The sequence below is a fragment of the Egretta garzetta genome, unplaced genomic scaffold (genome assembly GCF_000687185.1).
Source record: "Egretta garzetta isolate BGI_Z169 unplaced genomic scaffold, ASM68718v1 scaffold397, whole genome shotgun sequence".
Classification (NCBI taxonomy): Eukaryota; Metazoa; Chordata; class Aves; order Pelecaniformes; family Ardeidae; genus Egretta; species Egretta garzetta.
The window spans coordinates 7,484,085-7,499,927 of NW_009260493.1; the positions used below are offsets into that span (position 1 = coordinate 7,484,085).

At 36.7% G+C, this 15,843-nt stretch overlaps 1 protein-coding gene across 3 annotated transcripts in view; it reads left to right on the plus strand.

Moving 5' to 3' along the window:
- HBS1L (HBS1 like translational GTPase) overlaps positions 1-15,843 on the plus strand; it is a 61,188-nt gene that overhangs the window by 16,029 nt on the left and 29,316 nt on the right. Inside the window, exon 1 of one of the 3 annotated variants that reach the window (XM_035899899.1) lies at positions 1,292-1,681. The exons of the other annotated variants lie outside the window; for them this stretch is intronic. Within the exon in view, the coding sequence (XP_035755792.1) occupies positions 1,636-1,681 (46 nt within the window). The 5' untranslated portion in view covers positions 1,292-1,635. Of the gene's footprint in view, positions 1-1,291; positions 1,682-15,843 lie in introns of those variants that run through there. 3 annotated transcript variants of the gene reach the window in all.

The window sequence follows — 15,843 nt, forward strand, 5'->3', positions numbered from 1 at the left end:
TTTAATAAGAAACAAGCTTCACAGTAAAGAGTCAAAATTGAAAGTAAGGCAACTGAAGTTGAAAAGCCTTACTCGTGGTATGCCAGATAACCTAGGAATAGAGCACAGGTCTCAAGCTCAAGCCTAGTTTTCTGAACATTGGACTACTTTGTTTTGCTTGCAGCTGTTAATAGAGAAGCAGGCATTTCTTCACTGGCATTTTTTTTTGTTTATGATTTTTATTAATACCGCATGTATTCAGGTTTTTGATGTAGCTATTATGACAGTGTGGGTGCTTTCAAGACTACAAGCCACAAGTAAAATTAGTAGGTGCTTAGCTTGCATGTTCTTCATCTTGTTTATCTTTCAATTTGCTAGAATTCTTTTTTTGCCTCTCCTGTATATCTTCCTTCATTTTTGCTTTACACCAGTAACAAATATTACAAACATTACCACAACATGACTTAATGTAATTAGCTTTTTCTTTTCACTCAGTTGCATGCAGCAAGGTTTGGTTTCGGTTCAGAATGATGGGCATTTCTCAGTCCATGGAGAAATACTTATTTGTCTTCTGTCTTTTTATGCTGCAGATGGATGCTGTGATAGCAATTGCTTCCTAGTGCAAGTGTCAGAATGCAGATCATTGTGCTTCAACAGATAACTTTTATCGCTTCTGCTTTGTGGTTAATGGACAAGTGAAGTTGGGAGTCTTAAATGAAAAAAAACCACAAACAACCTGATATTTTGGGGTTTTATTTTATAGGGAGAATTTCAAAGAAATCCTGGAGGAGCAAACATTCTGAAGTTTAATGGTGATACGTTATATTTTCATTAGCTCAGGGTCCCTCAGGTTTTACTTCGTTTATCCTACTAGGCTCTAATGCTTTGATTTCACACATTTGAAAATCCATTATTTGTACCTGGGTGGCTCAGAAGAAATTTTGGTCCGTAACTCGGATTGGCTGTGCTAACTCCTCGGAAACGTGACAGTTCTCAAATGCCTGCTATAGTGATGAGAGCCCATTGTACTTAATGATACTCAGATATGGCATGAATTCAGTCTGTGACAAAGAGAATAATGTGTTCTTTAGTGAGTGGAAATGTTTGAAATCTGACATGACTGATGATATAGTTATATCTTAAATCATGGAAAGTAATGAGAATTTAAGACTTCCGTGTTTTGTGTAAGAAAAATATATACACAGACTTTGAGAAGTTACTGAATCTTGACACTGTGTGGGTTTTAGAAAGGAAGTGGCTTATTTCAGGGAAAAATGTGTCACCAGCAATGAAGAGCTTTTTAAAATCCTTTGAGATACCTTTTTGAGGTTCTCCTCATACATACTGTACACCTACACTGGAAAAAGTGACACTCCAGGCTTTTTCTGAGTTTTCTTTTATGGTCCTCTAACACTAGTTTGGTTTACTTTTATTTTGGACAAAGTGTCAACCAATACAAAGTCAATCACTTTTCATAGCTGACTATATTGTGTATGAAAGTTGGGTGTTTTGCTTGGAAGCTAAGAGAGCTTAGATAAAACTAAAAATGATTGTGTCCTTTTTAGAACTTTGGGATTCCAGAAGAACCAGAGATCTTGGGGAAACAGTAGCTCCACGTGTTCTTACAGTGGCCTTCTATCTCAGTGCCTTCAGGTTATGGTAAAGATCAGCCATCAGTTGTTTTTATCTGTGGCTTTAGAAGGTAAAGTGAAGAATTTACTAAGTTCTCAGATATGATTCCTAGAGTGCCAGGAAAATATGGTCAGAGTCACATTTTTAAGTTTTTAAGGATGCATGATTGCTGCTGTATTGCTGTTGTATAACACTTTAAACACTGTAAGTCCTACTTGAATTTTGCACTTGAGTACTCAAAGCAAGGCTGTTGACAAGACTGAGACAGTAATATTTCTCAGTTGTAAACCAATGCATTTCAGCTCTACAAACTAGTAAGACATCTAAACATTAGAAGTATAGGCTTATCAAATCCAAAATTGTGGGAGCAAAAGAAACAATTTAAAATATATCAGTTACTGATGAAAAAGAGCTTGAATGCTATTAGAAAGCACATGTAAAAATTCAGAAGTGAAGTTAAAAAGTGTAAAAATGCAAGCTTAAACCACAATGTTACTTTACAATGTCTGTTTATGCTAGGTGTCTTCCACTACAAATACTATTGTTTCTTCCCTGTAAAATTTGTGTTATCGATACCTACTTTATCTCTGTACTGTCTTCTGGATATGTTTCTTGAGTATCATACTTCTTTTTTATTGTGTGTAATTCAGTACTGCTACGTATTAGTTGCATACTCTAGTGTATTATGCTACATATATGCCAGCAGAAATGCCACCCACCCACTACTTGTGTGCCCTCTATTTGCACCCAAAATGATTTGTTCTTGGGTGACAAAATAACATCTTTTTTTCATCATCTCAGCTTCTGTATTTTTTCATAAAACTAGCATTTTTGGTCTTCCAAGTGGACAAAAGCTACAAATGCTTAAGGTCCCAGGTTCCTCCCTTCTGTTATACTTGTGACATTTGAAATCGCCATTAAGCTTAAAACTCAGGAGTTAACTGTCAGATTCTCTGGTAGAAAATTATTAAAATGCCAAGAGCCTGGAAAACTAGGTAACTTTAATATGGAAGATACCCGTGTCTGCAGAAGCTGTGGTGCCCAGTTGGCAGAGGCATGGAAGAGCTTTGACTGGTTGTTGCTTCAGTTCTTCTTCCATATTTTTACTGCATGTAAAAGCTCAGCCTAAATGGAAATTCTGTATCTAATTAATTCCAAAATACCAGTTGTTTTGGGTACTCCTTGTTTGAGTCCTTGTTACCACTTTTTGTGGTTTTAGAATCACATTTTCCTATTTTTAATGTTTTTCTCTTCCCTATTGCTGACCCACATAAACAGGAAAATGACTAACTTTGCTTGTCAACTAGGCAAGATGGTGAAACTGTGTACGTACCAAGTGATAGCTTAGGCTGAAAAAAGGAGGAAAAGTGCCACTTAAAGATTTTAAGTAAACATTTTTCAAGGCAAAAATGTGATTTAAATTTTATGCTTTTAACACAATTTTTCTGATAACATATATGCGTGAACAAACTATTGTAAGGTTGTGGATGCTATCTGTGTGCTTGCAGGTACTACTGTAAATGTGAAGTGTCTGACTACTCTTTCACTGCATCAAGGAAGAGGAAAACATTAAGCAATGAACTTGAGTCCATGCAAGTTCCTCTCTAAAGTCATGATAGAGTGAAGTGCACTGCTTCAGACTGGCAAATGAACTTCTCCTGGCATTCACCTGCATCTGATAAATCTTGCAAAGAGTGAAATGCACTGCTTCAGACTGGCAAATGAACTTCTGGCATTCACCTGCATCTGATAAATCTTGCAAAGCCTATTGAAAACTATAGGTTATATTTTACTATATTCAGTTTTTTTTCTAAACTCAGATACGCAGCTGTTTATAAATCAGTTCATTTCTCTGAATGATTTCTGCAATGAAGAATAGAGCCTCCAATGCTGTGTTTCACATCACATCTGTACGTAGATTGTTCCAAATATAGGTCTCCCTTATTTAGATTATGGTGATGTTTAGTCTCCATTCTTTTCTAGACTTAATTAAGCAAGTTCATTTTTGATAACTCTGGAATTCTGCTATGTTTGACTGGCTCCAGAGGAGTTCACAGGAAATGTGGACGAGTCAAAGAAATTTCCAGACTAATAATATACATGAATAATGCAAGTGTGATAAGTAATGCAGATAATGTAAAGCATGCTGCAATTAAAAGGGAAAACTTAACTAAGTGAATACATTTCTGATGCTGAAGGGTGGGGCAATTTTATAAACTTTTCCAAAATTTTAAAGCAGAAGATTTTTTTTAATGTATTTTATGTTTCTCAAATGTATGTTGCTGTGTATGTTAAGTAGCTTAATTTTACTTTGCTTACTTCAGCTTGACCAGTGTCTTCACTTCTCCTTGCAGTGGTTTCCCTGATAAATACAATTAGAGCTTAATACTAGGATTGTATATCAGTTGGCAACTGAAAGCCCCACTTACTCATCTAATTAGTGTTAGATTCACTAAATCCCTAATAATGACCGTTGTTACTGGTGGCATCCGGGAATGGTGTCTTCCTTGTGTATAATCTGTTGTAGCTACGTGTTTGTACGAACAGCGTGGTGCACAGTGGTGCTCCAGGAAAACTGCTGTCGTTGGTTTTTGGATAGCTTAAGATTTGTCTCTAAAATTGTAGTAACAGGTGTGTGAACTTGTTTGCCTTTTTTTTCTGCTAATATGTTGTTTTTAATACTGCAGAAGTTCTGGACTGCAGATGAATTCAGTATGCTTGATCAGCCTACTGCATTGATGCAGCTTGAGTTTGTTTTGCAAGTTAGATTCAGAGATCTTTAGCAGTTTCACACATAGGTTTCAAAGATTCTTTGTCTGTAAATGTGTTGCCACTAACACATTTAAATAACAAAGAATGATAAAGCTTTTCTTCCTCTGTATTCTTTGTATTTTTTAATAGCCATTGCTTCCTCTGCATTTTTGCCTTTCCTGAAATGTGCTCTATGAAGAGTAAAGGATAGCAGTGTGACAAATTAATTCTGTTTATTTAGGACATGAACAGGGTGCCTTCAATTAGAATTAAAGGAAGTGGCAAAAGGAGATGTCGAAGCCTGTTGATATTGCAGAGAAGACAAACAGAAAATTTGACAAAAACAAACTAGAAGAAAATTACGTGGCAGTAAAGTATGCCCTAGTCGTTTCAAACTGCTTTGTCTTAACAACTTGCATCTCAAGCTGTGCTTTGAGAATGTGGTCATCCTCTCCTAGGGATGTATTTAGGTGTTCCTTGTCTTTTGTTAAAGACAGGTGCTGTTGAGTAGGTTTCTGTGTGATCTATTGAACTTTTCATCTGTGTAGCACTGAGCACAAAACTGAGATTGTACTCTTTTTCTCCAAACAGCAGGAGTTGCTCAAGTTTAGGAGGTTCATACAGAAAAAAGTCCTTTACAGCACATGAATTTCTGGAAGGTGTACCAGCAAGAGCTGCTAGTGGTAATGTAGCTAGCTATATCAGAAAAGCTGAGCTTTGAATCCCACTAGTAAGATAGAATAAAATCCTGGTTTTCTAGAATAATTATGACCAGTCAAGTTCCCTCTGAGTAGAGAGCAGTCACATATGGAATACCACATCTTCGTATACCCCATTGTTATGGACATAGCACCAAAAACTCGTAGATAAGGATGTAACCAGACTTTTAGCCTCATTTCCCTTGTTTTTCTTCTGATGTTCCACCATGAGTGGAAAATAGCAGGAAGGAGTGGAGTAAAACTGGATGGTGATGGGAAGATGTTCTGATTTTAACTGGTATCTAATGCAAGAAGTAGGGAGAGCACATTGCTAAATAATAGCACCTTGTAAAATGTAATCTTCAGTATTGAATTGGTAGGTTGCGAACATATTGTAGAAATGTTTGGTGGTGCATCTACAGCCTTTGGTTTCATGATGTAAGAACACATGGAAAACAAAATTCAGCTAGAAGGAGGAAATCTTAAGTGTTTTCTCCTGGTGTTACCTTTTTAAAATTTATATTGGATGTCTACAGAATACTTAAACTGCACCATCTACATAGAAATAATTTATATATCTCGTTTCTTTTTAATTGCCTTAAGCTGAATTGGGTATAAGAAAAAGTGCTAAAACTTTAAGTAGCATTTCTGAAATTTCTATTGAAGAATTGTGATCCTGCAGTTAATTTTTTTTAAAAAAGCTACTTAGTGTTTTGTAATTGAAGAATAATAGAGAATTGATGTAATGGCAAAAAACACCACCCCTTAATCTGAAATCTTGGAATAGTTAAGGAGGGGAAGAACGGGTACTTGATCAATATTAGTCTCTAATTTGGAGAAAAAAACCAAAGAAAAATCAGCACCTTGTTAATTATTTTGCTTGGTTTTGATAAGTGTATGTGTTTTGCTTCATTATCTTACGTTTAGTCCTAGTACTATAAAAGGTGTATGTTCACTCAGCAACTTTCCTTTGAACAGATTGTGTGAAACTTTAGCTAATTTACATGTGCAAAGGAGAACAATGCATTTTTAATGCCTTTTGTTTCCAACTTGTCCTTTCTTAACATTTATTCTTTCTGATACATTAAAAATTACAAAAATCTGAACATGTTTAACACTTTTCAAAGTAATTGGTCAGGTGGCTTTTAAATGTATGTATTAAATCATTTAAGATTCACAGCTTTTTAAAATAAACTCAGTTAATGTAATGTAAACTCATTTAACTTTTTACAAGGCTTTACATTTCCAGTAGCTTCTTAAGTTTTGGATATTGAGACTGGTTGACATAGCAAAAGAGGTAGGATTTTTAAGTTACAGTTCCTTTCACCTATGCTGTTTTGTAAAATACAGTATCTTTTACTCTATCCTCCATCTTTTAATACACTGCTCTTGTAATCAGGGGCTTATCAGCTTCTAGGTCTTGAAGTTCTTCTATAGTTTGGGCTTGTCAGTTGTCAGAGGTACTTTTTGCATCATTCCATCAGCTGTACTATTAGTTCATGTCAGCAGACATCTTGGTTTTTTTCTTTAAAAATTTTATTTACAATAGTTAGCTACTTATCTTAAGTAGGGGCGTCTATGTGCACAGCTACAAATACTTGCTCTGAAAAAAATTAATTCCCGTTGTCTTGGGGCACATGGGCAGACCCTGTTCTGCTAGACTGCCTGAAAAAGTGAGAGCACCTATTACGTGTAACATGCTCGTTCCTATTTCCCTGCTTATTCTTGTTTCTTTAGAAGCTTCTCTCCATCCAGAGTAAAAGGCATTGCTTAGTCATTGAGCTGGAGGCCTGGCATAGAACCTGATCATTTCTGCAAAACAGGCAAGCTTGTAGAATATCAGTCTTGTGTTTTGTTTTACTGGTTTCATCTTCGCTGGAGCCTACCTTCCAGCATCATTATTTCCATTCTGGTGAATACTGTCAGCTTTTTCCTTGTCAGTTTCCTCAATTTATTAGAATTGCTTATGGTCAAGAAAACACTAAACGTTGTTTTGTGACAATTTGGAAAATGACTGTCTAATTTCTTTGATCAAAGTAATATCTTTTAATGATTTTTATTTTGGGATTTATAACAGTACAATCGTTTTCACCGTATCAGGGATTTTTGTCAGCAATTACTTTCTGTTTGTGTTCTTGTATCTAATTGTAGTTTTCAATATAGGGAGTTGCTTTGGTACTCTTTGGTACATTGTTTTTTATACGAATATTTATGGTTCATGTGGAAAAAGCTCTGCAACTTTATTCGTCTTTGTACCTTAGTATCTTTTTCTTCAGTAGCAGTCTTTATCTTAATGGAAGCAGAGGAATGGCCTGAAGCAGTTCTTGTTGAGTTCACATCTCCATTATGGTTATGGACTGTAGAATTTAGCTAACATTTAAGTATTTGTACCAAAAACGCAAGAAGGGTCTGCTTTGAGTTATATGTATGAGCAAATATTGAACATCTCACACAAAGGTGGTTGTCTTTCAACCAAGGCTTATGTGCAAAGCTGATTAGTAGTCTGTAGTGAAATAATTTTTGATTGAAAGACTGTAGCTTCCCAAAGTGGGGAAAAAAAAACACAACAAAAAAACCCCAAACCCTAACCCCCCAAAAAACTGTTAAGAGTCTGAACTGTTCCAGTGCTGTGGATGACACGTATATCATCTGCAGTTTCTGTCAGTTATAGTAAGGACTTTGTACGTAGTTTTACCAGATCCCAGAGGAACACCCTTCTGTACTGGGGAGATGTGTCCATCTCTATTGAGTAGGTGGTTGTGGGCACGGCGAGGATGATCAAGAAGTCAATTTTGTCACAATGCAAAGTAAAACCCCTTGAAATATGAACTGTTCCACATAATGCACTTTCATCTTTTCAGTCCCATTTCTGTTGGCAATCCCATACCACTATTCCTACCGTCTTTACCTAATGAAATTCTAAAGCATACTGTCACTTACTTTCATCTTCATTGTAGGTAAAGCTTTCAAAATTGGAGTCTTTGGCTGACTTTTTGTAAAATATGTAAGTAGAGTATGTCTGTCTCTTGGGTTTGATGTTTTGGGTTTTTTTTTGTTTTTTTTTTGAGGAAAAACCACAAACCAAAAGGGGACATCTCTGAGGATTTGCTATTTAATTACTATAACCTTGCAAGCAGCAATGCAAAAGTCAATGTCAGTTAGTGAGTCTGTCTTCCTTGTACTCGTGAACAATTCCTATCTTTTGTCATTAAATGCATGTGTGTTTCACTTTACAGTAGGGTGTGTGTGTGTTTTCAATAATTGCTGTACTGCTGGACCTTGGAATTTTTTTTTTCCTTTTAAACTGTACTCTATCTGTTGAACACTTTTGATTCTTTGCAATCATGTCTTACATTAAGTCCTTAAACTGCTTTTTTCAGTAGCTAGTAAATTCTTGATATATGATTAGGTTATTCTTTTGGTCCTCTGAAGCCAAAAATCTTCCACTCTGAAATATGCCCTATGCTGACATTGCAACCTGCACTGCCATCCCTGAAATCATGGAGGGGCATCAAGTAAATGTATTTTTCTTATACAGGGCTAACTTTGCAGGGAAATAAAAAAGTGAATGTGTGGACAAGTTAAAACTTGCAAATTTGACTGACTTTTAAGGAAAAAAAAAAAAATATTAATTCTCCTACTGATATGTCAACTTTCTGGCCCAGTCAGGTTCTAAGTGTGGTTGTAATGTCAGCAGCAGAATGCCAGAGTTGAGAATTCAGAGAACCTAAATTAAATTAAATACGGCTTTAGCTAATCTTATCTTGAAATTCTCACTACACTAAAAGTTTTTAAAACACAATTTTCTGGAACATACAAAAGCTGGAAATGCTTGCAGCTTCAGCATACTTAATTGTGCAGGACTAGTAAATATGTTTTTTTCTTCTGCAACTTTAAAAGGCCACCTCGTTAAGTTTCTGGAGAAAGTTTGCAGAATCGTTGTGGAAGAGTTGAACAGATAGAAGATGATTTTACTTCTCATGTGCTACCAGTTTGCTGGTATGCTTTTCTTTTTCACTATTCTTATATGTAAACTTCTGTTGCATATTGAAGTGATTTTGGTGCATAAATAGAAGTAGTGGATCAGTAAAGCTTTCTTTTGTAAAATGCCTTGCAGTCCTGTAATATAATCAATGGGAAGGTACTTGTATAGATAACGCCAGTGTGTAAAAGGCACGGTGTTGTGTCTGAATTACCTGGATGATGTGCAGGCAAATAGCACCATCCTCTGGCATTATAATATTAGTTAAGAATTAAACCTGAAATTGCTGTCTGTTATTTTTGGAAATTCAATATAATTGTAATAGAATGTACATATTGTACTTTCAGTTTTACATACTCATTTTGGGCCAAGGTTTTAACAGAAATTCTGGTGATTTGCATGGACTCAGTGTATTCTGTTCAATTAAGTGACTGGCTAAAGGGGATATCTTTTTAGTGTTATCCTGCCCATAGTGCTGACTCTGCTCTTTACATGACCATTTATGGTAGGAAGTTGCACTTCAGAAATATCAGACAGCTTTTTCTAAATCTCAGTGAAAGACAATTCACAGTCATTTAAGAAAAATTCGTTGAATTAGAGAACGCCACCAACGACTTACAGTTGTGTATGTGTGGGAGAGTAAAGGTGCTGTTACAGAACAACTGCAAATGTCTAATAAATTATTTTTGCAGCAGATTGTAGCTTCAGTTACGGATTGACAAGAGGCATTATTGGCATTGCTAGAGTGCAAAGAAGTACGCCTCCCACAATTAAGGTTTCAGTAGTTACAGGATGAGTTATACTGAGTTACGATTATGCGAAGGACTGGATTTTAGTCGATTTAACTATAGGCAGTAGGCATGAGAAATACCGCAGGGACATTCTTTTAAAAATCTTGGCGGATGAGAAAGTCGCTGTTTTGATTATTGTGAATTCCTATTGGACCTTTTTTGTGTTTACGTATCAGAAACATCAAAAGGAGGCAGCTGATGTTTGTGTAATCTCTAGAAGAAAACAGACACCCTCCCAGTCTGCCTTTCTGTACAGCAAATCTCCGTTCGTTTACACGGGATGTGTTGGCTTAGTGAAACTGGAAATCTTCAGAGTTTTACTCCAGTGACAGTGTCTGTCTTTCCCCTAATATATTAACTGCGAATGGAAATCAGACCAATTATCCGTGTTTGTGGAAAGACCATACCAATGGTCTACCAATCTTCTACATATAGAGCTGAATTATGCATTCCTTTGCTGAAGTATGTTGCTTAAACATAACTTCTTAGAGATGGCTGCTTATTTGAATGTCATATTAAGCATCCAGAAATTGATACATACAAGTTTAGTTTGCTGAAACACTGAATGCCTACGGTTGTAATCGAGGTCAGTAGGACGTTTTATATAAAAATATGCTGTTCTCCGAGACATTAGGTTTCTCTGGGACATCAGATATTCTAAATTAAATGAACACCGCTCAATGCAATAAAGGGTCACAGAGGAAAAAATAGTTTTAATAGGTAACATTAATTTTGTGGTGTTAGAGTATTTGAATACATGTAATTTGAGTAAGTCCTGATGGCCAGAAAAAGTTCCATGGGAAGGCGTTTGTTTCAGGTAGGAAGAGCAATAGAACGCAGCAGTAGCTGACTGCTGTAGCCTGTATCATTTGACTTCGGTCGGGGAGGAAGTGTTGGTGGCAAGAGAAATGGAGAGGCTCCAGAAATTCTGGCGAAGTTCCAGGCAGGAAAGAAAATGTGTTGTTGCCTTGTGATAACACGTTCCACCCCATCCAGTGCAACCTGATCTAATGTCAGTGTCTTGTGTCCTCCTCTAATTTAATTAGTCATGTTCAATTTTTTTTTTAATTCCTGTTTGTGTCCTAAGCACAAAATTTCCTGATATCATTCCAAGTTTCTCATTGTGGTTCCATTTTTCCCACTTTATTACTCCAAACCCCTTATCTATTGCTAGTTTCCTACCTATTTTCCAGTCGTTGGCCATGATTATTTTCCACATTCACTTTCTTCCACCTGTAGTTTGCATTAATTTTCAGTTCTGATCCTCTTCTGCTTCCTTTGTTCACATTTAGCTCTGTACGTAACTTGTCACTGACTGTGTGGCCTCTTGCTTTCTCCCTCTCCTTACACACAGTGTTTCCCCAAGTTAGCTTGTTAACTAATGTCAAATTTTTTGTGGTCACTGTAGCTCTCATTTAATCTTCTCTGCTTTATTGATTTTTGTTCTTGTAGTCCTTGTCTGTCCTTGATAATCTGCTTGCCAGCGTTCACTGTACTGTTGGTTTTTTCTCTTGCCCCCCAGTTTTCTTTACTTTTTATGATTATCTGAGGCAGATTCACACCTCCAGTTTACTGATGTGGTAGGGAACTACGGAGACCACAGAAGAGGTAGAATTTGCTCTCTGGTGGCATAGCAGAGTCCAGCCTGGTCAAAAATAGCTGCAGCAGCTACATATTGAATGATGAAGTATTTTGGGGATTTAGTTGTTAAACCTTAAGCTGTAGGAGCATGTACAAACTATTTTCTAAGGCCAAGTTGAGTGGATTTTTCAGAAGGTGAGAAGATCACTTGAAAGATTTGATGTGTGCAAAGAATATTTTCTTCAGGTGCCATTTTTGAAAATAAACTGTTTCGTCTGATCTTTTCCAGTTTCCCTGTTCTCCCTGTCTGGAAGGAAAAAGAAAAAAAAAAAAAAAAGTAAAAATCCTCAGCCCCAGGCAGGTACCTCGCTTGAACAAATTAATTTTTGGACTAAAGAGTTCAACTTGCTGAAAGTTGCAAGCATTGAAAGTAAAGCCTGAGCAATGAGAAGTGCCAGCTAACTGTAAGAGGTGAGGCTGCCAGCCCTTCTGACTGTGCCTACTGCACATCCCGTTGTTGCAGCTGTATGTAGTGAAGCAAACTGTTGCTGGAGCTTCAGTCTTGGGGTAGCAAGTTGTGCTGTTTGTGTGTTGTGGGCCATAGAGAACTGGCCCATGTTGGAGATGCTCACGAGTATCACTCAATGGCCTGCTGTATCCCTCCTCCCACCTGCTGTATCAAACCTTAAAAACAAAACAAAAAATTCTTGTAGTCAGGTGCAAGTAGACGTTTTTATTTTCAGCATTTTTCAGTGAAAATGCCTCCCCCAATTTCATGAAAAAAAAAAGTCATATTCACCATCTGAAACTTTGCAGAGAAGGTAATAGCTTTAACAACACGACGAAGTTACCTGGAAAACCCCTGACTGTGGTTTCTATTAGGAAATAACCTTTCTTTTAAAAAGAAAAAGTTCAGTGTTCTTGTTTGGAGAATTGTTTTCAGTAGTATCTTTAGAATGGCTGTGTCTCGGCGCTGGGGGGTGACTTAGCAGATTGCCTTTTCTATTATTTTGGACTGTTGCATTGTTTTCCTAAGTGCCGTGGATGTTCAGCAGCATCCACTTGTATATTGTGGTTCATAGAAGTATAATTTCATGCATTTTCTTAAAAATGGGTATTTAGAACTGGTATAATATAAATACTAAAGTAACGTTGTATTTTGAATTTTTTTTCACAGTGGCATTTTTATTAGAGGTAGGTGGTGTTTCTTTGCAATCAGAGGTGCTCCTTGGAGGGCTGTTGATGTTTTTAGGAGCATAGAAGAGTGGGAGAGACTTTTCTAAATAATTTAATTTTTTCTTTACCGATTATCCTATATTGCATAAGAAAGGTTTACAGGTTGTTGACCTTACTTTGCACATGTGCAGCAGACTTTGTTGCTGATCTGTTACATCCAAAGGAATTTAAATGATGGGCTAGAGTGATGAATGCATGGCAAATTGTATGCAGGCAGAATGTTTTATAGGTTAGCGAACTGTGTAAATTTAGGAAATCTGGGATGTTCTAAGTTCAGTAGTCGTGTTATGTACTGGTAGGACATGGTTGAGAGTCCTGGACTTCCGATATTATTCCCAGCACTGTGATGTGTTGGTAATATTTATACTCGGTACCACTGCCACTGAAGAACCAGTGTGCTGTGTGGTAAACTTAACTAAACTGTGCTGCAAGTTGCCACCGCATCTGATAACATTTTGTGGAATTTGAGTGTCGAAAAATTCAGTTGAATTATTAAAAAAACCCTGATTATTTTCAGCAGTGTATCTCTTTAATTTGACAATTTTTGTATTTCCTTATGTTACTGTTTTTTCTATGTGCTATGAAATTTGAAGGGGGAAAAATACATTTCTACTCTTTTTAAGACAAATTAAAGGTTTTAATTAAAGGCTAGAAGCTTGTGAGGTTTATGCCATAAATTGGAGGATATAAACAGCTTGAAATTTGTCAGCTGGGATATCTTACAGTCAAAATTTTGAACTAGCTGATTACAATGATGGATGGCTGTATTAGATGTTAATATAAACCCACATACACATGGGCAAACAGGTGATACATGCTTCTGAGCATGAAATTGTATGTAATCGGGCTGGCATCTCTGCACCTGGTTGTCTCGTGTAGTCCCTATTTGGAATATCTTCACAATTGTAGCACCTTAAAATTATTTTTAAATCATAGCACAGCATATGGGAAGGGAAGTACTATCTTGATAGAAGCCTCAGTTATTAACTCTGCTTTTCAGACAGAGCCGTGCCTTGTCTGTGCTTCTGGTGTTTCTAATACACTCGATAGTTGCGCTGCCAGTAGTATATGCAAAAATATTTTTTTAATCAGTGAGTCACAAAACCTACTTGGAGCAAGCTCGTGGCATGGTGCACAAAAGCAGCACAAAACCAGTGCACTGTCTTTTTTTCTTCTATGCAATTGGTGGCTGTTGCTGTGTAATTGGTAGACAAAGGTGTAAGTGGCTTGCTTGTGGTTATATAGAAAGTCTGCAGCAGAGTAAGGGATACAAACCGTATCTTATAGATCAGAAGGCATGGTGTTACATTTGTATTTTTCCATGGCAGTGCTGGTTTAGACAGCACTAGGAGGACCTGCTTAAATGAATTAATTCTGTTAAGTGTCAGTAGTGTCTAGGCTCCCCAGCCCCATTTGAAATTGAAATAGTATTCAGCCTTTTTGTTTAAGTGATCATACCACTTCTGAAAACAGAAGAATCAATGTAAAACAAGTAAAAATTTCAAAAGCATGTAAATGACTTAAAGCTTTAAAGAAAAAGAAACTGCAGTCTCGCCACAGTTAATTAGCACGTAATTCCCTTGGAGGTGCGTTCCTTGCCAGTGCTGATATGATGCTAGTAGTCATTTTGTGTGTAGACATTGCATTTATCTAAATGGGATTGACATCCAAAAAAGCGTGGACTCAAGACATGCCTAACATGTTGACATTATTCTTGTTTTTTCAAGCTGAATTCAGGCATATTAAAAATTCTGTTTCATCTTATCAGAAGCAGGCTTCTCTGTGCAATGGTGTAGTTGAGCTTAAAGTTTCAGTGCCATTATATAGTTTCATGAAAGGAAGACAAATTGGGAGGAGAAGCTTCTGTCTATAGAAATCAAAAATGGCATTTTGTTTCTACTGTTAAAAGGTAGGGCCATCTGAATGAAGCCAATGTGGATCTAAATACCCAGTGCTAATTTGCATTTCTCCAAATATACCAATATCCCTGCTTCATTTGGTATCAGCAAGTCTTTCTTGAGGTGGTGGTTGTTTAATAGACTCCTGTTGTTTTTATGCACCTCTAAACTACCTGGGAACAGAGTAGACTGACAATCAACACCTTCATGTACTGAAACATAGCTTCCTTACCTCCAGTAGAGTTAGAGAAAAGACCAATTTTTATCTTCCTGTTACTTTCAGTGTAAGTATATAAAGGAACAAAACCTGAAAAAATAACTGTTATCTATGATAAAGAAACCAAAATAATCTTTTGATTTGTTTGTTTAAATCTTTTACAGGTACTCCTTACAGCCATTTTTACAAAGGAAATCCAAAATCTAGGGAGTTGCCTACAGTAAAGGAAGATGGTTGACTATATCCATACAGTTTTGCTATTCTAGCTTGAACACTCAGAGAGACTATTTTTTTAAAGCCTGTCCCTATGCTTTACTTGCTTCCTGCATGTATCCTGTCTGTGTCCTGTTTATCAGTCTGCAAATACTTTATTGTGCCACCAGATTTTGGGGGTGTACTTTTTAATAGTTTGAAGTTAGAGTGGGTGTCATTAGTAATACTTTTTGCCTGAATCAATAGGCTTTTAAGTCGGAAGACCAAGTGGCAGTCACAGAAAAGGTAAAAGCAAAGAGAAGAACAATAAAGGGACGACCTTTGATTGTCAAGTTGTCACACTCACGCTGCCATAGTTGTGCTGGAGTAACGTCAGTGCAGGTCTGACTGTTCCCTTTGGTATTAGGCTCATCCTAATTTAACACTGAGACAAGGTGCATCAGTGCATGTTTTGTTTTGTGGTGGTGTTTGACTCATAGCTACAGTGTGCTTTAGGTACTCTGATTTAGTGCAGCCTAAATACCAAATATCTATCTGAAAACCACTTTGCCTAAAATAGGCTAGAAGTTTGGGGTTTTAAACATTCTGAGGTGCGAGAACCATCCTGCTGACAAGCCTTTTCATTTTTATAATTTATGAATGTATACTTTTTGTTTTCATGGAAGGAAAATTCAATTTTCCTAGAGTTAAGTTAGTGAATTGTGAGAATTTCTATGGATTGTCCTCTTCAGTAAAATCTCTTCCTTTGCAGTTTGATACCATTGGCCAATTGGTGCATTTACTTGCATGTGACCCACTCTTATTTTTGATTTTTGCTATGTTAGACTAAGTGAAATGTAGCAAGGAGGTATTGGGGCTTCTTTAG